The 24,123-nt window shown below is 40.6% G+C and overlaps 2 protein-coding genes across 3 annotated transcripts in view; one reads left to right on the top strand and one right to left on the bottom strand.

The window, feature by feature from the left end:
• The window catches only part of pex14 (peroxisomal biogenesis factor 14), a 116,650-nt gene extending 113,335 nt beyond the window's left edge, over positions 1–3,315 (bottom strand). Inside the window, exon 1 of one of the 2 annotated variants that reach the window (XM_021616103.2) lies at positions 3,166–3,315. In XM_021616103.2, the coding sequence (XP_021471778.2) occupies positions 3,166–3,201 (36 nt within the window). In that variant the 5' untranslated portion in view covers positions 3,202–3,315. The remainder of the gene's footprint in view (positions 1–3,165) is intronic. The other variant, XM_036988251.1, reaches the window with a different exon arrangement.
• Positions 3,316–3,651: 336 nt separating this feature from the next.
• dffa (DNA fragmentation factor, alpha polypeptide) lies at positions 3,652–22,764 on the top strand. The gene is made up of 6 exons (XM_021616102.2): positions 3,652–4,020; positions 17,587–17,745; positions 18,071–18,228; positions 18,469–18,664; positions 18,937–19,064; positions 20,188–22,764. Exons 1-6 carry the CDS (start codon positions 3,927–3,929, stop codon positions 20,398–20,400), a joined length of 948 nt encoding a protein of 315 aa, XP_021471777.2. The 5' UTR covers positions 3,652–3,926; the 3' UTR covers positions 20,401–22,764.
• Positions 22,765–24,123: the final 1,359 nt, after the last annotated feature.

Here is a 24,123-nt window from a genome sequence, read left to right as displayed (position 1 = left end):
CTAACATCTCTGAACAGGGAAAAGGACCCTAACCATCACTACATTTAATGGAAATGCATTAGGCCACATGGTATGAAGAAACAATACTCCAAGCCACTGCTTCATACTACTTGTCAGACAGAGACAACTCCTATTGTATACTGGTCTTTGGGATGGGATTAGTGTAGAGTTTGAGGGGGGGGGGGGCTTTTATGTGGGTGGTTTTTGACAATTTTTGGGAATTCCTCATGTCTTAATTATGGATGTTGGGTACTATATTTGTTGAATATCACACGAATCCTTTAAATTATGATGGCCAATTTGGGTGCAATCAATTTGCTTAATTTCTAAAAGATCAACCTATATTTCAACAACACACTTAATCAATGTGATTTCTAGCTGGGCAAGTGGGAGTGCGGTGGTAGCTCACCTATTCGTTTGCTCATCTATCACTGATCAGAAATATTTAGCATGCTATAATGTAGCCTAAATCAAGTGTAGGCCTATCATTTTGCTGGATCGCCTATAGGCAACTCCAAAATCATGCGGATGGTGTGAAATATCAACATGAGACTAAAATGTGTTAGAAAATTATAGCAATCTATACTTTCAATCTGTATCTTCACGAAGATACTCTCAATGTAAGACCCTACAAGCAAAGTGAGGGTAGGAAATAGAGGTTGACCGATTATGATTTTTCAATGCCGTTACCGATTATTGGAGGACCAAAAAAGGCCGATGCCATTTAAAATCGGCCGATTTTTATATATATTGTAATAATGACAATTACAACAATACTGAATGAACAATGAACACTTATTTTAACTTAATATAATACATAAATAAAATCTATTTAGTCTCAAATAAATAATGAAACATGTTCAATTTGGTTTAAATAATGCAAAAACCCAGTGTTGGAGAAGAAAGTAAAAATGCAATATGTGCCATGTAAAAAAGCTCATGTTAAAGTTCCTTGCTCAGAAAATATGAAAGCTGGTGGTTCAATATTCCCAGTTCTTCAATATTCCCAGTTAAGACGTTTTAGGTTGTAGTTATTATAGGATTTATAACGCGTCAACTATTTCTCTCTATACCATTTGTATTTCATATACCTTTCACTATTGGATGTTCTTATAGGCACTTTAGTACTGCCAGCCTAATCTCGGGAGTTGATAGGCTTGAAGTCATAAACAGTACTGTGCTTCAAGCATTGCTAAGAGCTGCTGGCAAATGCAGTAAAGTGCTGTTTGAATGAATACTTACGAGCCTGCTGCTGCCAACCACTGCTTAGTCAGACTGCTCTATCAAATATCAAATCATAGACTTAATTATAATATAATAAACACAGAAATACGAGTTTTTGGTCATTAATATGGTCAAATCCGGAAACTATCATTTTGAAAACAAAATGTTTAATCTTTCAGTGAAATAAGGAACCGTTCCGTATTTTATCGAACGGGTGGCAACCCTAAGTCTAAATATTGCTGTTGCATTGTACAACCTTCAATGTTGTTGTTAATTATGTAAAATTCTGGCAAATTAGTTCACAGTTCGCAACGAGCCAGGCGGCCCAAACGGTTGCATATACCCTGCCTCTGCTTGCACTGAACGCAAGTTGAAATTTAACACAATTTCCTGCTAACATTAATTTCTTTAAACTAAATATGCAGGTTTAAAACAATATACTTCTGTGTATTGAGTTTAAGAAAGGCATTGATGTTTATGGTTAGGTACATTTGTGCAAAGACTGTGCTTTTTTCAGAAATGCGCTTTTCTTAAATCATAACCCGTTTGGCAAAGTTGAAGTAGGCTGTGAATCAATGATAAATTAACAGGCATCGCATTGATTATATGCAACGCAGGACAAGCTAGTTAACCTAGTAATATCATCAATCATGTGTAGCTAACTAGTGATTATGTGAAGATTGATTGTTTTTTATAAGATACATTCAATGCTAGCTAGCAACTTACCTTGGCTCCTTGCAACCTACTAGGTCCTTTTGACGCTGCACTCGCGTAAAAGGCAGTCAAGCCTGCCACACAGTTTCCTCGTGGATTGCAATGTAATTGGCCATAATCGGCATCGAAAAAGGCAGACTACCGATTGTTATGAAAACTTGAAATCGTCTCTAATTAATCGGTCGACCTCTAGCAGGAAAGAGATGAAACGTGGATCAAAAAGGCATGGGCTTGCCTTGGGCTCTGTTTCAACATATCCCTTTTTTATATGTCAGGGGTTCCACACGTCGTGTGGGAAAAATATTATTTGTATTTTATTTTTTATATTTCCATTATATTCTTAGCCTTTGGTGTTGACTGTGATCGGGTTAGCCTAAGTCTGTCTTGTCCATTTAATTAACAAAATAACTATTGATTTCATGTGAATATGCCATTCTATTCTTTTGAAAATACATTTTATTATCGTGTTTCTTAGGACCTGCCTAAAATGAATTAATAATGGATTTTTTTGGTAATGGTGTATATTCAATGGATTTATTAAAATAGTCCACCCACATGGGACTACATCTCCTCCCACTCCTGCCAGTATATGCATGGAGATATACAATTATTATCCTGGCAAGAATGTGGTAAATGGGCTCTAAAAAAACATTGACCGATTATACTTTTTTTTTTTACAGGCAACATGCCGTAAAGTCTGTCTGTAAAGGGCATACGTGTGTCTTTTTTATTTTAAAGATTATTTCTCGCTGATATGAAAGATAAGGGGCATGTCAACATATGTTTAGAAAACCGGTTTGAAAGCTTTGACTATTTGCTTTTCTAAAACACAACGTCGAAATTGTAGTTCGCATGGGGCCAAATGTGGGAAAATGTAAACGCTGAAAACCCTATATATGGAGAAGGATTTTCGAGCGCTATTACTTCGCTAGCTAGAGCATTGATATTTGCGATTCTCGTTGAACTATTACCTACCTAGACACCATGATAGCTACATGACTTTCACATGTATAGAAAGTATGGGTAGTGTCGTGGCCTTCACCTGTCAACACAGAAACATTGAAACTTTTTCGAGCTAGCAAGCTAGACCAAGCTAGCAACTAACGTTAGCTGTCTAGCTTAATCATAGCTAATTCATAGGTTCAAGCAAATGTAATTCATAGGTTCAAGGAAGTGCAATATGCAACTACAAACCATTATATAAGGTATGAAAGTATAAATAGAGACCTGTGTTTGCGGATCAGATTGTTCAGAAGATGCCATCTTTCCCAGCCTACTCCTCTTCAAATCGATTCATTCGGGAACGATTGCTTAGGCCTGAATAAGGACGACTGGACTAAAACTCCGACATTATGTTTTTTGTTTTTTTTCGTTCCTTCTATTATGTTGAGGCAATATAGTAAATATTATTTTCTGATTAGATCGATATAGATATATAGATATAGATATATAAATCAGTGGAGATTGCTGAGGGGAGTATTTGATACTATTTGATACTACTTGATACTATTTGATACTCTATTCTACTCATTCCTCTCCAGCCATTACCACGAGCCCGTCCTCCCCAATTAAGGTGCCACCAACCTCCTGTGATATATATATATATATACATGTATATATTTATTTTTTTCATTATTCAACTTTGTTCAAAATCAGGTCAGTTTGACTTTAAATAGCAAAACACTACATTTCCCATGAGGGCTTAGTTCCAAGCTCAGGACTTCCGTTTTTGCAGATATGTCAAGAATACCGTAAACGACTGTTAGGTTTGGTTTGGTTTAGATATATATTTTTTACATTTTATTTTATTTTTTATATGCATTTATTTTATTACAATTTCAAAATCAGAACTTTGACTTTAAATCGCATAACACTACATTTCCCATGACATCATGTCAGGACATCCGTGTTCGCATTTGAATCTGCCAAGAAGGTGCATGCAGTAAACTTCCGTAAGGTTATTTAACTTTCGGCATAACAAAAGAGTGATGTCTGAACTAAAACCTTGTAAGGTGTGTAATTTTACGCGACAACAATCATACGGTTTGGTTGTTCCTTCTCTGGACCAACTAAAGATTAAAGGTACGCTAATGAATGTTGTAAACAGCTGTCTAGCCAACCACAACTAGCTAAGTTAGCTAGCTAAGGTTAGATAGCTACAGAAAAGTTCTTTGCGTGTGTTATAATAGTTTTGGTAGCTACTATAGATAGTATTCCTGATGAGCTGGGAGCATGCATTCCTCCTTAATGAAGACAAGTCATTGTAACTACGTGTCATATAAATAAAACCCAAATGCAGAATACATTTTGCTAGCCTAGCGCCAGGTAGGTAGGTATCTGTATGTAGCAGCAAACGTTGCCACTGTATCAGCTGTTAAATCATATAATGTTTACAGTATCTATTATTCGTTCATTGGGAAATCAACTGGCAGTCAACTATGATCTCTAATCTTCGTGAATCATCACTACATTCTGGAAACTGTATGAGCAACATTTTGCTCTGTGTGCTCTACATATTCGACTTGTACAAACTTGATTGAATTAGATATGGCACCTCAGCAGACCGAGGTAAAATTAGTTGTATACTGGATATTCGGTGTATATCTGTTTTCTCTAGTCAATTGCTATTGAACCAACCATGCCATGACTATGAAGATAGTATATTCGGAATCAGGGGTGGATGGAGAACAATCCATACTTTTTTTCTTGTTTGTTTTTTGGGATATTGCCAAGGTCCTATCTGATAAGGAATATTTTCTATATTTTCTATATTTTCTCTCTTATTTTCTATGTAAGAGAACATTACACCTTTTAATTTGTTTTTACATTTAACCTGTCTTCTCTTGAGATGAAAGTATTTGACTTTAAGATATGAATTGCCACAATTATGTTTGTTCTTAAAATTATGTATTTTTTAAAAACATAAATAAAGTAAATAGCCTGAATTATCTTGAAAAAAAGTTACATTTTTAAATCATACAAATAGGAAAACGTGTCTCTCAAATAAACAGTTGTTCATTTAAGTTCTGGGCCCATACATGTTAAAGGGAAATGTTAAAAAAAAAACGTCATATTCATAATCTCCAGTACCACCCCAACATCAACATCCAATGACATTGGTGTGCATAGTGTGCTTTTAACCAGTTACAAGTAGACATTGCCTACTAATTTTCTGCTAATTGGTTTATATCATTGGAAGCACTTGTCTTCCTCTCTTGTTTTACTACAAAACATAGACATGTGCCACTTTAACATATGTTGATGTTGGGGTGGTGCTGGAGATGACAAACATTAAGTTAAAACTATTTAGACATTTTTATTTATTTATTTCACCTTTATTTCAACTGCGACCTGGCCAAGATAAAGCAAAGCACTGTGACACAAACAACAACAGAGTTACACATGGAATAAACAAATGTACATTCAACAACACAATAGAAAGTCTATATACAGTGTGTGCAAATGGCGTGAGGAAGTAAGGCAATAAATAGGCCATAGTAGCGAAGTAATTACAATTTAGCACATTAACACTGGAGTGATAGATGTGCAGATGATGTGCAAGTAGAAATACTGGTGTGCAAAAGAAAGTAAATTAAAACAATATGGGGATGAGGTAGGTAGATTGGATGGGCTATTTACAGATGGGCTGTGCACAGCTGCAGCGATCAGTTAGCTGCTCTGATAGCTGATGTTTAATGTTAGTGAGGGCGATATAAGTCTCCAACTTCAGCGATTTTTGCAATTCGTTCCAGTCATTGGCAGCAGAGAACTGGAAGGAAAGGCTGTTAAAGGAGGTGTTGGCTTTGGGGATGACCAGTGAGAAAAACCTGCTGGAGCGCGTGCTACCGGTGGGTGTGGTTATCATGACCAGTGAGCTGAGATAAGGTGGAGCTTTACCTAGCGAAGACTTCTAGATGACCTGGAGCCAGTGGGTCTGGCGACGAATATGTAGCGAGGGCCAACCGACGAGAGCATACAGGTCGCAGTGTTGAGAGTGGTATATGGGGCTTTGGTGACAAAACGGATGGCGCTGTGATAAACTGGATCCAATTTGCTGGAGTGTTGGAGGCTATTTTGTAAATGACATCGTCGAGGATCGGTAGGATAGTCAGTTTTACGAGGGTATGTTTGGCGGCGTAAGTGAAGGAGGCTTTGTTGCGAAATAGGAAGCCAATTCTAGATTTAATTTTGGATTGGAGATGTTTAATATGAGTCTGGAAGGAGAGTTTACAGTCTTGCCAGATGCATAGGTATTTGTAGTTGTCCACATATTCTAAGTCAGAACCTTCCAGAGTAGTGATGCTAGTCGGGCGGGCGGGCGGGTGCGGGCAGCGATCGGTTGAAAAGCATGCATTTAGTTTTGCTAGCGTTTTAAGAGCAATTGGAGGCCTCGGGAGTGTTGTATGGCATTGAAGCTTGTTTGGAGGTTTGTTAACAGTGTCCAAAGAAGGGCCAGATGTACACAGAATGGTGTCATCTGCGTAGAGGTGGATCAGGGAATCACCCGGAGCAAGAGCGACATCGTTGATATATACAGAGAAAGGAGTCGGCCTGAGAATTGAACCCTGTGGTACCCCCATAATGACTGCCAGAGGTCCGGACAACAGGCCCTCCGATTTGACACACTGAACTCTATCTGAGAAGTAGTTGGTGAACCAGACGAGGCAGTCATTTGAGAAACCAAGGCTGTTCAGTCTGCCGATAAGAATACGGTGTGCAGTCCGGTTTCCGAGCTGGTCAGCCATGCTCAAGGTGCACCTCAGCCACGCTCAAGGTACTAAACAATATCATAACCGCCATTGTGCAGCCGTCTGTGCAGCCGTCTTCATCGGCCTGGCCAAGGCTTTCGACTCTGTCACCGTACCTCGACAGAGTCGAAAGCCTTGGCCAGGTCGATGAAGACGGCTGCACAGTACTGTCTTTTATCAATGGCGGTTATGATATCGTTTAGTACCTTGAGCGTGGCTGAGGTCACCTTGAGCGTGGCTGACCAGCTCGGAAACCGGATTGCACAGCGGAGAAGGTACGGTGGGATTCAAAATGGTCAGTGATCTGTTTGTTAACTTGGCTTTCGAAGACTTTAGAAAGGCAGGATTGGTTTGGGTCTAGATTGTCACCCCCTTTGAAGAGGGGGATGACCACGGCAGCTTTCCAATCTTTAGGAATCTCGGACGATACGAAAGAGAGGTTGAACAGACTGGTAATAGGGGTTGCAACAATGGAGGCGGATAATTTTAGAGAGGGTACAGAGGGTACAGGTTTTGCAGCTCTTTCAGAACATCTGCTATTTGGGTGAAGGAGAAGCTGGGGAGGCTTGGGCAAGTAGCTGTTGGGGTAGCCAGGTTGAAAGCATGGCTAGCCGTAGAGAAATGCTTATTGAAATGATTGATTATCGTGGATTTATCGGTGGTGACAGTGTTTCCTAGCCTCAGTGCAGTAGGCAGCTGGGAGGAGGTGCTCTTATTCTCCATGGACTACAGTGTCCCAAAACATTTTGGAGTTAGAGCTACAGGATGCAAATTTCTGTTTGAAAAAGCTAGCCTTTGCTTTCCTAACTGACTGCGTGTATTGGTTCCTGACTTTTCTGAAAAGTTGCATATCGTGGGGACTATTCGATGCTAGTACAGGAAGTTTTTGTGCTGGTCGAGGGGGGTTAGGTCTGGAGTGAACCAAGGGCTATATCTGTTCTTAGTTCTAAAAAAAAATTGAAAGGGGCCTTATTTTAGATGGTGAGGAAATTACTTTTGAAGAACGACCAGGCATCCTCTACTGACGGGATGAGGTCAATATCCTTCCAGGATACCCGGGCCAGGTTGATTGGAAAGGCGTTTGTGTGTTTTAGGGAGCGTTTGACAGTGATGAGGGGTGGTCGTTTGACTGCGAATTCATAACGGATGCAGGCAATGAGGCAGTGATCGCTGAGATCAGCAGAGGTGAAAACAGCAGTGGATTTGGAGGGCAAGTTGGTCAGGATAATATTTATGAGGGTGCCCATGTTTACGGATTTGGGGTTGTACCTGGTGGGTTCCTTGATAATTTGTGTGAGATTGAGGGCATCTAGCTTAGATTGTAGGACTGCCGGGCTGTTAAGCATATCCCAGTTTAGATCACCGAACAGAACGAACTCTGAAGATAGGTGGGGGGCAATCTATTCACATATGGTGTTCAGGGCACAGCTGGGAGCTAAGGGGGGTCTATAACAAGTGGCAACATTGAGAGACTTATTTCTGGAGAGATGGATTTTTTTAATTAGAAGCTCGAACTGTTTGGGCATAGACCTGGAAAGTATGGCAGAACTTTGCAGGCGATCTCTGCAGTAGATTGCAACTCCTCCCCCTTTGGCAGTTCGATCTTGACGGAAATGTTGGGGATAGAAATCTCCGAATATTTGATAGCCTTCCTAAGCCAGGATTCATACACGGCAAAGACATCAGGATTAGCGGAGTGTGCTAAAGCAGTGAGTAAAACAAACTTAGGGAGGAGGCTTCTGATGTTAACATGCATGAAACCAAGGCTTTTATGGTTACCTCTCTTACTGTCATTGAGTAACGAGAGAGCTTGTATATCTCTGGATGCACTAGTTATGCTGGGTGAGGTCACCGCATGTGTGCGAGGTGGGACAAAGGAGGTATCTGAGGCATGTTGAGTGGGACTAGGGGCTCTGCAGTAAACTAAAACAATGATAACTATCCTAAACAACAGTATACAAGGCATATTGATATTAGAGAGAGACATAAAGCAATCACAGGTGTTGATTGGAAGAGCTAGCTAAGACAACAAGAGGAAGAGAACAACAACAGTTAAATCAAATAATTTGCATTTGTAACTATCTTTTTGAATTGTAGTATGTCATTTATACAACATTTTAAAGAAAAACCTGTTTAACAACTAACCCACATTTCTTCTTAAAGAATCTTGTAAGAGTCTGCTGACTAACGCAGGCTTCAAGCTTCCTTTTAAGTAATTTTTTTGCAGGTAATTGCCATAGACTACCAGTATGCAAATTAGGCAGTCAAATGAATGACTATCTTACCGATGCGATTCGTTAGGCTACTGACGAGTCACTAAAATAGCAACCAAAAAACACCATTGTGTGTGTTTGTGGAAAGAAAGACAAAGATCATAGACCATAGCTATGATTGTAGCTGCTTGTTGTTATGGGGCAGCACTGGATCATTTCCATAGTCATGGCACGCCATTTATATAAGAGCTATTAACGGTTTGAAATCTTAAATCTTACTTTTTTTAAATATTTGATGTAATAAAAACATTGTGAATTGTTTTCCATCCATCCCTGAATCAAAATATACCATCTTCATAGCCATGGAAGGCTTGGTTCAATAGCTAGTGATGAAGTGAACCGAAAATCCAATATAAAACACATTTTACCTCAAACCTCTATGGGACATCCCTTAAATTCCTAAAATGCTACTCACTAGGCGTGGTGCTGTCTTAACAAAGCTCACATCCCTGGCCTGGACACAAGATCTAGAATACTACTAGATAATAAGTATAATCATGTGTTTTGTGGAAATGCATACAGTGCCTTCAGAAAGTATTCACACTCCTTGACCTTTTCCACATTTTGTTGTGTTACAGCCTGATTTTAAAATGGATTAAGTTGAGATTTTGGGTCACAGTGCAATAATAGTGTTTTAATATGATTTTTGAATGACTACCTCATCTCTGTACCAGACACATACAATTATCTGTAAGGTTCTTCAGTCGAGCAGTGAATTTCAACCACAAAGACCAGGGAGGTTTTCCAAAGCCTCGCAAAGAAGGGCACCTATTGGAAGATGGGGGATTGTTATTTTAAACAACAGACATTGAACATCCCTTTCAGCATGGGTGAAGTTATTAATTACACTTTGGATGGTGTATGTATACACCCTGTCACTATAAAGATACAGGCATCCTTCCTAACTCACTTGCCGGAGAGGAAGGAAAACTGCTCAGGGATTTCACCATGACGCCAATGTTGACTTTAAAACAGAGTTTAACAGCGGTGATAGGAGGAATCAACAACATTGTAGTTAGTCTACAATACTAACCTAATTGACAGAGTGAAAAAAGGGAAGCTTGTAAAGATATTCCAAAACATGCATCCTGTTTTGAATACAAAGCGTTATCTTTGGGTCAAACACATCACTGAGTACCACTCTTCATATTTTCAAGCATGGTGGTGGCTGCATCGTTATCAAATGTATTTATATAGCCCTTCTTACATCAGCTGATATCTCAAAGTGCTGTACAGAAACCCAGCCTAAAACCCCAAACAGCAAGCAATACAGACGTAGAAGCACGGTGGCTAGGAAAAACTCCCTAGAAAAGTCAAAACCTAGGAAAAAACCTAGATAGGTACCAGGCTATGAGGGGTGGCCAGTCCTCTTCTGGCTGTGCCGGGTGAAGATTATATCAGGACATGGCCAAGATGTTCAAATGTTCATAAATGACCAGCATGGTCAAACAGCAAGGAGTCATCATGCCAGGTAGTCCTGAGGCATGGTCCTCCGAGAGAGAGAAAGAGAGAATTAGAGCGAGCATACTTAAATTCACACAGGACACCGGGAAAGGCAGGAGAAATACTCCAGATATAACAGACTGTCCCTAGCCCCCCGACACAAACTACTGCAGCATAAATACTGTAGGCTGAGACAGGAGGGGTCAGGAGACACTGTGGCCCCATCTGATGATACCCCCGGACAGGGCCAAACAGGCAGGATATAACCCCACCCACTTTTCCAAAGCACAGCCCCCACACCACTAGAGGGATATCTATAACCACCAACTTACCATCCTGAGACAAGGCCGAGAATAGCCCACAAAGATCTCCGCCACGGCACAACCCAAGGAAAGGAAGACCACGTCAGTGGCTCAACCCACTCAAGTGACGCACACCTCCTATGGATGGCATGGAAGAGCACCAGTAAGCCAGTGACTCAGCCCCTGTAATAGGGTTAGAGGCAGAGAATCCCAGTGGAGAGAGGGGAACCGGCCAGGCAGAGACAGCAAGGGCGGTTCGTTGCTCCAGTGCCTTTCAGTTCACCTTCACACTCCTGGGCCAGACTACACTCAATTATATGACCTACTGAAGAGATGAGTCTTCAGTAAAGACTTAAAGGTTGAGACCGAGTCTGCGTCTCTCACATGGGTAGGCAGACCATTCCATACAAATGGAGCTCTATAGGAGAAAGCCCTGCCTCCAGCTGTTTGCTTAGAAATTCTAGGGACAATTAGGAGGCCTGCGTCTTGTGACCATAGCGTACATGTAGGTATGTACGGTAGGGCCAAATCGGAAAGATGGGTAGGAGCAAGCCCATGTAATGCATTGTAGGTTAGCAGTAAAACCTTGAAATCAGCCCTTGCCTTAACAGGAAGCCAGTGTAGGGACGCTAGCACTGGAGTAATATGATCACATTTTTGGTTCTAGTCAGGATTCTAGCAGCCATATTTATCACTAACTGAAGTTTATTTAGTGCTTTATCCGGGTAGCCGGAAAGTAGAACATTTTACTTATTTTATTTATTTTTATTTAACCAGGTAGGCAAGTTGAGAACAAGTTCTCATTTACAATTGCGACCTGGCCAAGATAAAGCAAAGCAGTTTGACACACAACAACACAGTTACACATGGAGTAAAACAAACGTACAGTCAATAATACAATATAAACAAGTCTATATACGATGTGAGCAAATGAGGTGAGATAAGAGAGGTAAAGGCAAAAAAAGGCCATGGTGGCAAAGTAAATACAATATAGCAAGTAAAACACTGGAATGGTAGATTTGCAGTGGAAGAATGTGCAAAGTAAATACAATATAGCAAGTAAAACACTGGAATGGTAGATTTGCAGTGGAAGAATGTGCAAAGTAGAAATAAAAATAATGGGGTGCAAAGGAGCAAAATAAATAAATAAATACAGTAGGGAAAGAGGTAGTTGTTTGGGCTAAATTATAGGTGGGCTATGTACAGGTGCAGTAATCTGTGAGCTGCTCTGACAGTTGGTGCTTAAAGCTAGTGAGGGAGATTAGTGCTTCCAGTTTCAGAGATTTTTGTAGTTCGTTCCAGTCATTGGCAGCAGAGAACTGGAAGGAGAGGCGGCCAAAGAAATAATTGGTTTTGGGGGTGACTAGAGAGATATTCCTGCTGGAGCGTGTGCTACAGGTGGGAGATGCTGAGATAAGTGGGGACTTTACCTAGCAGGGTCTTGTAGATGACATGGAGCCAGTGGGTTTGGCGACGAGTATGAAGCGAGGGCCAGCCAATGAGAGCGTACAGGTCGCAATGGTGGGTAGTATATGGGGCTTTGGTGACAAAACGGATTGCACTGTGATAGACTGCATCCAATTTGTTGAGTAGGGTATTGGAGGCTATTTTGTAAATTACATCGCCGAAGTCGAGGATTGGTAGGATGGTCAGTTTTACAAGGGTATGTTTGGCAGCATGAGTGAAGGATGCTTTGTTGCGAAATAGGAAGCCAATTTTAGATTTAACTTTGGATTGGAGATGTTTGATGTGGGTCTGGAAGGAGAGTTTACAGTCCAACCAGACACCTAGGTATTTGTACTTGTCCAAGTATTCTAAGTCAGAGCTGTCCAGATTTGTGATGTTGGACAGGCGGGCAGGTGCAGGCAGCGTAGTTAGTTTTGGTTTTTACTTGTATTTAAGAGCTTGTATTTGTTTTACTTGTATTTAAGAGCAATTGGAGGCCACGGAAGGAGAGTTGTATGGCATTGAAGCTTGCCTGGAGGGTTGTTAACACAGTGTCCAAAGAAGGGCCAGAAGTATACAGAATGGTGTCGTCTGCATAGAGGTGGATCAGAGACTCACCAGCAGCAAGAGCGACATCATTGATGTATACAGAGAAGAGAGTCGGTCCAATAATTGAACCCTGTGGCACCCCCATAGAGACTGCCAGAGGTCCGGACAGCAGACCCTCCGATTTGACACACTGAACTCTATCAGAGAAGTAGTTGGTGAACCAGGCGAGGCAATCATTTGAGAAACCAAGGCTGTCGAGTCTGCCGATGAGGATGTGGTGATTGACAGAGTCGAAAGCCTTGGCCAGATCAATGAATATGGCTGCACAGTAATGTTTCTTATCGATGGCGGTTAAGATATCGTTTAGGACCTTAAGCGTGGCTGAAGTGCACCCATGACCAGCTCTGAAACCAGATTGCATAGCAGAGAAGGTATGGTGAGATTCGAAATGGTCGGTAATCTGTTTGTTGACTTGGCTTTCGAAGACCTTAGAAAGGCAGGGTAGGATAGATATAGGTCTGTAGCAGTTTGGGTCAAGAGTGTCCCCCCCCTTTGAAGAGGGGGATGACCGCAGCTGCTTTCCAATCTTTGGGAATCTCAGACGACACGAAAGAGAGGTTGAACAGGCTAGTAATAGGGGTGGCAACAATTTCGGCAGATAATTTTAGAAAGAGAGGGTCCAGATTGTCTATCCTGGCTGATTTGTAGGGGTACAGATTTTGCAGCTCTTTCAGAACATCAGCTGACTGGATTTGGGAGAAGGAGAAATGGGGAAGGCTTGGGCGAGTTGCTGTGGGGGGTGCAGTGCTGTTGACCGGGGTAGGAGTAGCCAGGAGTAGCCAACATTGCAGTAGTCTAGACCTAGAAGTGACACAAGCATGGATACATTTTTCTGAATCATTTTTGGACAGACAATTTCTGATTTTTGCAATGTTACATAGATTAAAATAAGCTGTCCTTGAAACAGTCTTGATATGTTCGTCAAAAGAGAGATCAGGGTCCAGAGTAACGCCGAGGTCCTTCAGTTTTATTTGAGACGACTGTACAACCATCAAGATTAATTGTCAGATTCAACAGAAGATCTCTTTTGTTTCTTGGGACCTAGAACAAGCATCTCTGTTTTGTCCGAGTTTAAAAGTAGAACGTTTGCAGCCATTCACTTCCTTATGACGGAAATGCAGGCTTCCAGCGAGGGCAATTTTGGGGCTTCACCATGTTTCATTGAAATGTACAGCTGTGTGTCATCCGCTTAGCAGTGAAAGTTACCATTATGTTTACGAATGACATCCCCAAAAGGTTATAAATATATAATTAAAACAATAGTGGTCCTAAAATGGAACCTTGAGTGACACCGAAATTTACAGTTGATTTGTCCGACAGATAAGATCTAAACCAGGCCAGAACTTGTCCGTGTAGACCAATTTGGGTTTCCAATCTGTCCAAAAGAATGTGGTGATCGAGGGTATCAAAAGCAGCACTAAGGTCTAGGAGCACGAGGGCAGATGCAGAGCCTCGGTCTGACGCTATTAAGAGGTAATTTACAACCATCACAAGTGCAGTCTCAGTGCTATGATGGGGTCTAAAACCAGCCTGAAGCATTTTGTATACATTATTTGTCTTCAGGAAGGCAGTGAGTTGCTGTGCAACAGCCTTTTCTAAAATGTTTGAGAGGAATGGAAGATTCGATATAGGCCGATTAGTTTTTTATATTTTCTGGGTCAATGTTTGGCTTTTTCAAGAGAGGCTTTATTACTGCCACTTTTAGTGAGTTTGGTACACATCCGAGGGATAGAGAGCCGTTTATTATGTTCAACATAGGAGGGCCAAGCACAGGAAGCAGCTTTTTCAGTAGTTTAGTTGGAATAGGGTCCAGTATGCAGCTTGAAGGTTAAGAGGCCATGATTATTTTCATCATTGTGTCAAGAGATATAGTACTAAAACACTTGAGTGTCTCCCTTGATCCTAGGTCCTGGCAGAGTTGTGCAGACTCAGGACAACTGAGCTTTGGAGGAATACGCAGATTTAAAGAGGAGTCTGTAATTTGCTTTCTAATAATCATGATCTTTTCCTCAAAGAAGTTCATGAATTTATTACTGCTGAAGTGAAAGCCATCCTCTCTTGAGGAATGCTGCTTTTTAGTTAGCTTTGTGACAGTATCAAAAATACATTTTGGATTGTTGTTATTTTCTTCTTCGATACTGCACGGTACTGTCTTTCCAAGCTAGTCGGAAGACTTCCAGTTTGGTGTGGCACCATTTCCGTTCCAATTATCTGGAAGCTTGCTTCAGAGCTCGGGTATTTTCTGTATACCAGGGAGCTAGTTTCTTGTGACAAATGTTTTTAGGGGTGCATCTAGGGTATTGCGCAAGGTTACATTGAGTTCCTCAGTTAGGTGGTTAACTGATTTTTGTCCTCTGACGTCCTTGGGTAGGCAGAGGGAGTCTGGAAGGGCATCAAGGAATCTTTGGGTTGTCTGAGAATTTTATAGCACGACTTTTGATGATCCTTGGTTGGGATCGGAGCAGATTTATTGCGATTGCAAATGTAATAAAATGGTGGTCCGATAGTCCAGGATTATGGGGAAAAACATTAAGATCCACAACATTTATTCCATGGGACAAAACTAAGTCCAGAGTATGACTGTGGCAGTGAGTAGGTCCGGAGACATGTTGGACAAAACCCACTGAGTCGAGGATGGCTCTGAAAGCCTTTTGGAGTGGGTCTGTGGACTTTTCCATGTGAATGTTAGTCACCAAAACTACAAGGTCCGATAGGAATTCAGGGAACTCAGTGGGGAATGCTGTATATGGCCCAGGAGGCCTGTGAACAGTAGCTATAAAAAGTGAGTAGGCTGCATAGATTTCATGACTAGAAGCTCAAAAGACGAAAGCATCGTTTTTTTTTTTTTTTTTTTGTCAATTGAAATGTGTTATCGTAAATGTTAGCAACACCTCCACCTTTGTGGGATGCGCGGGGGATATGGTCACTAGTGTAACCTGGAGGTGAGGCCTCATTTAACACAGTAAATTCATCAGGCTTAAGCCGTGTTTCAGTCAGGCCAATCACATCAAGATTATGATCAGTGATTAGTTCATTGACTATAACTGCCTTGGAAGTGAGGGATCTAACATTAAGTAGCCCTATTTTGAGATGTGAGGTATCACAATCTCTTTCAATAATGGCAGGAATGGAGGAGGTCTTTATTCTAGTGAGATTGCTAAGGCGAACACTGCCATGTTTAGTTTTGCCCAACCTAGGTCGAGGTACAGACACGGTCTCAATGGGGATAGCTGAGCTGACTACACTGACTGTAGTGGCAGACTCCACTAAGCTGGCAGGCTGGCTAACAGCCTGCTGCCTGGCCTGCACCCTATTTCATTGTGGAGCTAGGGGAGTTAGAGCCCTGTCTATGTTCGTTATGGGTATGCTTGTCATTGAAAGGGACTAGGGAGTTTTTTTAGGATAAAAATAAATGGAATAGAGCAAATCACAAGCAAAATCCTAGAGGAAAACCTGGCTGTCTGCTTTTCAACATATACTAGAAGACAAATTCACCTTTCAGCAGGACCATAACCAAAAACACAAGGTCAAATATACACTGGAGTTGCTTCAAGACAACATTTCATGTTCCTGAGTGGTCTGGTTACAGGTTAAGCTGAAATCGACTTGAACATCTATGGCAGACATGACAATGGCTGTCTAGCAATGATAAACAACCAATTTGACAGAGCTTGAATAATGTGAAAATGTTGTACAATCCAGGTGTGCAAAGCTCTTAGAGACGTACCTAGAAAAGACTCACAGCTGTAATCGCTGCCAAAGGTGATTCTAACATGTATTCACTCATCGATTTGAATACTTATGTAAATGAGGTATTTCTGTATTTGATTTTTCAATACATTTGCAACAGTTTCTAAAAACATGATTGTCATTATGGGGTATTGTGTGTAGATGGGTGAGAAACAAATCTATTGAATCAATTTGGAATTCAGGCTTAACACAACAAAATGAGGAGTAAGTCAAGTGGTATGAATACTTTCTGAATGCACTGTAGCTAGATAATAATGCAAGTAAGTACTGTACCAAACTAACAGTGATGTAAATAGGGGCGGCAGGTAGCCTAGTGGTTAGAGCATTGGGCCAGTAACTGAAAGGTTGCTAGATCGAATCCCCAAGCTGAAAAGGTATAAATCTGTCGTTCTGCCCCTGAACAAGGCAGTTAACCCACCTAGGCCGTCATTGTAAATAAGAATTTGTTCTTAACTGACTTGCCTCGTTAAATAAAGGTTCATAAAAAAATCAACTGGGGTGTAAACTCTGATGGCTGGTCTGCAAAAAGTAGAAAATTGATGGGCAAAAAGAAAACGTTGGTAAACTGCGTTTACCCTCCGCTACACAACTGCAAACTACAAATGAAAGATAGCAACACACTTCATCTAGGCCTATTACACTCCAGTGAGCATGCAGCAATGCAGAAGTGCAATGTTCCACTTAACTGCCACAAACTGCCACAAATGGTGCCCTGTACTACTTCTGCATTCATCCCTGTCCGGTGCTTCTGATATCAATAAGTTAGCAAAGGTTAGCTTAAAGGGCTATGGGTTTCAGGGAATCCCCCTGGGGTAGGTTTTGCCTATTGTGACTTTTGTCATCACACTATGTTTTCTGACCATTTATATTCAGGAAGTGCTCATGACACTCATGCAGGTGGTATAATCAGGGTGTCAAGGCTAAATACTGCTACGCATATAGATGTCATTACATTATTACATTTATCATTTCTAAGTTATGAGTGATGCATGCTATTGTTATGGTGGCAAGTTCAAGTAAAGTGTCAGTAATCATTCATTCCATATACATGCACTTTTCTGTAATTCTACCTCCCAGGAAGCGAATCTCTTGGGTTTAGCCCAAGTACCTCCGTCTCTGTGGTATTAGAAGATGATGGGACAATAGTTGAAGATGAGGCCTATTTCTTGTGCTTACCTACAAACACAAAGTTTATGCTCTTGCATGAAAAAGAGACGTGGGCCCCACTACGAAGAAGTAAGCTTTTTCTGTTCTGTCAATGCAAATATGTATTGTCATATTAGGCTATATTCATTGTTTAAGCCGACTATTGTGTGATCCGTCATTTTGCGGTTTCTAAGTTGATCTATCTGCAGTTTGAGCCAACCTCTTGGGAAAGCACATCCTCTGACATTCTATGCCTATATTCCAAGAGTATGTTTGTTTCTTTGCTTGTTTTTTGGGCTGACTAGTTAAAGACCAAACTCTGTTCTTTGATTACCTGGCATTGGTCATCTGTCTTAGCTCTCCCAGGTTGCATTCCCATACTAACGCATAGTGATTTTATACCATGCTACTATAGTTGATGGCGGCACAGCTTGGATGACCAGGGAGTCTGTGAATCTTGAGAGCGATGCTGTGGACAGCTCAGTCAGTGGGATCGAGCCCTGGTTCTACCTGGCCCAGCAACTCAAGAAGGACCTGGCCAGCATCATACTGATGTCGGAGGCAGAATTACAAGTAGGGTAACTTCAATAACATTTCCACCTCCATCCCCCCTCTCACATTTAAATGTATGAATATAGAATATCTTGTTAAAGTTAGGTCCTATTCCATCAGATAAAAACAACATTTATGGCTACAGCAGGTATGGTATAAATATTGTTTATACTACTTCAATGCAAAGCCCTCTTTGCATTATGTTTATGTGCTTGCTTTATGTGTAATAGAGAGAATAACTATACATGTTGCGTGTTCCAGACCCTAGTGGACGTGCCTTGTTTAGAGCTGGCCTCAGCCCTGGGCTTCCCGGAGAGGAAGGCGCTGAATCTCCAGGACACTCTACAGAGAGTGTTGGACCGCAGGGAGGAAGAGCGACAGTCCAAGGAACTGCTCCAGCTCTACCTCAAGGCAGTGGAGAGAGAAGACGGTCAAGAGGCAGAGCCTAGAAATGACGGTGAGAGCACTATCAGGAATAAAATGGGTTCAATCTGTTAGAAGATCCACCTATGTGAGTGGAAATGCCATTTGAAGTGAGGGAAGGCATTTTAACTTCAACTCAAAAGTTGTGGTAGTTTATGTAAAAGCAGTGTGTGGCTTTTTTGTCACTAGATGGAGCCATTCTTTAAGCAATAGACAACTAGCCCTGAAATATTGCCTCTAAACCTCTGGCTCAGCCAAGTTGTGTTGTGAGAGTGATCGTGTTCTACCATAACCCATGTCTCACAGGGTCAGGTGATGGGGATGTGACAGACGGGCTGGCGGTAGATTCGGCATCAGGATTCATGTCCAGAACGCTGATGGTTCTCAAGGGTAAAACGAGCCCTGAGACCAGGCTCTCCAATGAGGAGCTGCAGGTATGTCACAAAGACCAACGGCTAAACGCTGCATTTGGTTATACAGGATCGTATTAATAGACTAAAGTGGACCCCTCTCCTTGTCTACTCGCTCCTTGTCTACTCTCCTTAATCTGCATTGATATGAAAGGGCATGCATTGTGAAAACAAAGTCCCTGGTAGGTATCCACAGTATCACAGTGATATGTCCTAAGTTATTCAGTTTAGTGCACAGAAAAAAACGAACAGGAGAGAAATACTTTCCATTATTGAGATGCACTGGATTACGTCCCAATTATCCTGAAAGGGTTCACTTCTCCCCGCGTATTTTAAAGCATTCGATTAGTGTAAGCACAGGTTAGAGGGAGTTTATTACACAGCTCCTTCCCTTTTAAATCCACGAAGGGAAGTGAACAAACGCACAGTTAAGGTAGAAGGGTAGAGAATTTGGACGCATGAAATTGTTTCCTTTCCACCACATGAGGGAAATGGGAAGGCTACAACTACAGTATATGTGAGAATTTCTATAATCTGTCCACTTGGTGGCACTATCCCTCTGCACTCTTGATTTCAGTATACACAGCATGTGAAAATGGACTGCCTAAGTACATCTTTTATCAAGCTGTTAACTCTTATCACCAAACCAAACTACATGCATTTATTTTTTTAGTACGTGTAGTAAGTGTCTGTAAATATGCCAAGTAATCCTGACAACAAAAAATAAGTTTAGAGCAGTTCTAATAACATCACTGTATACCAAGGAATTGCATTTCTTATATTGAATACCATTTTTGTCCCAACTGTATCTGTTTGAAATCCAAGATCAAGGGCTTTTCACACCACTAAGTATACTCGGAGCCTCTTATCTCCCAAGTCAATTATCTTTGAAAACAATATCAATTACATTGAACATAATGAATGTAAGAACATTTACTTATTAAGTCTGCATTATATTATTCCAATGTGGTCCATTGACATTCATGAACCATGAGCAACTAATGCAAATCTCTGCCATGTCTATACAGCGCAGAGACTATCCTATCCCCCATCTCTGCACTTCTGTCTTTCTCAGAATAGATTGCGGTTCTGATTTTAGCTGTATACAACATGAAATAAACCAAACCAAAAATGTTGTCAACTGCAGATGGTGGTGAACAAAGGTGCACGGGCCATGGAGCAAGTCCTGGGCTGGGACTCTGAGAGGACATTGGTGCTGCTGCAGGCATGCGAGGAGCAACTGAGCAGGCGGCTCCAGCAGGTTCAGGCCATGCAGTACCTCCGTAGCCACACACAACAACAGGCCAGCACGCAGCCCTCCGACAAGAGCCAAGCCACACAAGCCAAGCGCAGCAAGTAAGGAGTAGGGGGAAGTTGCCACTACACGCTGATCTTTGGTGATTATGGTTAGCCACTTATGGTTAGGATTAGGGAAGGGGAAACTGATCCTAAATCTGTACTTAGGGAAACTTCACCCCAGAGCCAGCTAGTAATACCCCTCTGTCTCTGACCACAGAACACACACTATCTGCCTTAAGACTGAGACGATAAGTATTTGGATGGTAAAGCATTTTTTCTTGAAATCGAACAATGACCATGAGGTTAAAGTGCACACTGTGAGCATTAACTTGAGGGTATTTATCTATATCGGGTGAACCATGTAAAAATTTGGTCACTTTTTGTACATGGTCCCCCCCCCCAATTCACTTATTTGTGCGTTAAAGTAGTAAAATGTTAAGTATTTGGTCCCATATTTGTAGCACAGAAAGACTACATCAAGTTTGTGACTACAAACATGTTGGATTATCCTGACTGAATTGTGAATAATGATGAGTGGGAAAGTTACAGATGCAAAAATATAATTCCCCCAAGGCATACTAACCTCTCACCATTATAATAACAGGGGAGGTTAGCATTTTGGGGGGGGGTGGATGATATTTGTGCATCTAACTTTCTCACTCATTGTTCACGTTTCATTCAGGATTATCCATAATCATGGTACATTCATGTAAAAGTGTTAGAAATTCAGAAACAAATTCTGTTTTTATTTACAATAAAAAGGATGCAATACATTATTTAATTAATGGGCACAAATAATCTGAAACACAACCAAAGCAAATGCATCCACCAAGTTTGTAGAGTCAAAATCTTGATGTAATTATTGCGTGCTAGGAATATGGGACCGAATACTAAACTTTTGACTACTTTAATAAACATATAAGTGACTGTGTCGTAATACCTTTGGTATCCTAAAATGGGGGGACTACGTACAAAAAGTGCTGTAATTTCTAAACAGTTCACCCGATATGGATGAAAATAACCTCAAATTAAATCTGGCACTTTACCTCCATAGTAATTGCTTGATTTCAAGTCCAAACTTTGAGTATAGAGCCAAAATAAGAATAAATGCTTCACTTTCCCAATAATTACGGAGGGCACTGTATATCGCCTCCTGGTATCAATAAATGCTCATAAACGCTGACATTATTTGCCAAATGGCTTTGGTGCCCCTTTTGTGAGTAAACCACATGATGTCTATCTCTTTAGGTACATTAAGTAAAAGTGTTATTAGCATAGGTAGATGTTAATGACCAGAACAATTAGGAATGGACCAACTGTGCAACCCTTTTGATATGTTGTCTTGGTCTACTCCGCCGGTACTTTACCTACTCAGGAGCAAAGTGTGACACAATACCTGATTCTTGCCCCTGGAAGCTGTAACAAAATTATGGTTGATGTTAACTTAAATTGTAAGCAAATACCTTGGACAATCCATTTGTGGTCAAAGATTAGTAACCCAGTAGTAATCTGTTGACATTATATTTAATCCTATTTTCCTGAAGATTTAAAATGAGAGCTAATTGTTCCATTCCTGTCAATTTTGTATACTGAATCATTGATATGCCTCCTAAAACCTTGCCAAATACTTAGCCTATTTCTTCGGCCTATTTTGCTTTCCCTTTTGACTCTACTTGTTTTGACTGCTCTACATATTATTAACCAATATACATAAAATATAACTTAGAATTCATTCTTTTTGGGAAACAACCAGAATTGGTTTATCTATCTGTACTTAAACCCTGTATATTTAGGAATGTTAATGTAAGAAAGGATATCAGATTTGATATGTAATTGTGATGTAAGCGTGCATCCGTGTAGTGTGGGCCCATGTGAGCTATCTGGTTGTATTGACAGGACATCCTTGTTAATGGAACAGACTTAAAGGGCTGTAAGATCACATTTGAAACCAGTCATTTACAACAAGGACATGGGGCCAGCAAGGAGGCACATGTCATGACAATGAGATGTCAACAGATTTATATATACAGAAAAGTGTATTGAAGGCATTTATGGTGACAAATGGATGGAGAAACATGTTATCTTCACCCGTGTTATGATGTGATTCTTGTACTCCACGTGAATATTAATTGCAATGCTCTGAAGTCCATTACGCACTCGTTATTGCTTCCAATGTTCCTTGAAAGAAAAAGGTGTGTGTTCAGTTTGAAATGGTGCATCTTGGGAGCCCTCTGTATGAAATGAATGAACATGTACGGACTGTACATATATTTTATCATTGAGCCACAGAGTTGTGTAATCAAAGTTTTGCATTGTGATTAATGAGGCTTTTTTTTTAATGGAGCTGTTTCAAATGGAACTGACGTGGCAAGCGGAGTGTGTTAAGTATGACAGCTTTTCTACAATAAAGCGCACAATCCTGACATCACTGTGTTTTCATTCACTACTTTTTCATTTACTGCTTGTTATTTTTTCCAGTGTATATAAAAATGTGCATCCCATCCATGGACAGGAGAATGTAATGCTGTGTGTTTTTTAATGAGCTAAAGGCTATAGAGGATTGCCTCAGGAAGACTAGAGGAAGGATAGGACATTTGATCCACCATTAAATGGTAAACTTAACTCACGGCTTGTGATGCCAAGATACTCTTCTCCGTATCGTCGATATATTGGTCCAGAAAAAAAAAACGTTATGGATTGTTGATATTCAATGAAGTTATTTTATATGTCATGGCGTGTACATTGTTTGGCCCTAAGATACAATTGTAAAGGAATAATGATGGGTGTGAGGGAAAAGAGGTGACTGGCTATGTACTGTTGCTGTATGTGTCTGGACAGTCAGTTGATGGGTTTTATGGTGTGCGCAATTCCTGTGACATTACCTCCGCTTAACCAGTGTTCCCGGAATGAGCAGAAGTGACGTGTGAAGTGTCTCAGCATTTTGGGGGGTTTTGATTGGGAATTGAATATGGTTATATTCATTTTATTATCATTATTTCAGAATATTTATTTGTTTTGCATCAACTATCAATCTGAATGTAAACCAAGTCTTTCAACCATGTTCTTTAGTGGTAGATATTAAACAAAACAATTATGGCATTTGTGAGTTCTGAAATGAGATGAGTGACTTAAAGGAGGCCTTCAAGCACAATAGATCCTTTTCTTCTAAATGTCAAGGTAATGTCATTTGATGGGTCATTGTCCATGAGAACTCGCGCAGCTTATCACAGGAAACTGTTGGCCTTCAAATGATAAAGTTAGGCTCATGCTAGAAGCAATTTGTGAGAACTACAGTTTTCTCTCCTTCCAACAATAGCAGTTCATTTAAAGGGGCAATCTGGGATTGATACATCCATTTTTGGACTGTTAAGTTAATGATAGAATAGGCTATCATTGATTGTGGATAGAAATGATAAATGCATCATGAGCTCAATTCAACTGTCTTACACTCTTGCAACCCACAATTTAATTGTTTTACTCATTTTTCTGTAAACAATGTATTTAAAAACACACTGCTTTGATTCACATGATTTAAAACTAATTTGTTCTCATAGAATAGAGATGGTTAATTCCTGCATCCATAGTTGTAGCTATGAATTTGAGTGATTACATTTATCCAGCCCCATCCCTTAGCTGCTTTCTAAAGTGTCTGAGAACAGGCAATTTCATCAGACTGAAGCACCGTAGAATATCAGTTTTTATAGATGAGTAGCTAGGGAGCACGAAGAATAAATGCATATTGTATGAAGGTTAAACAACGACAAATCATTGCTTCTTAGACGGA

Source organism: Oncorhynchus mykiss, chromosome 9 (genome assembly GCF_013265735.2).
Source record: "Oncorhynchus mykiss isolate Arlee chromosome 9, USDA_OmykA_1.1, whole genome shotgun sequence".
NCBI lineage: Eukaryota > Metazoa > Chordata > Actinopteri > Salmoniformes > Salmonidae > Oncorhynchus > Oncorhynchus mykiss.
The sequence above is the reverse complement of the archived record's forward strand: the minus strand, read 5'-3'. Positions and strand labels throughout refer to the sequence as shown.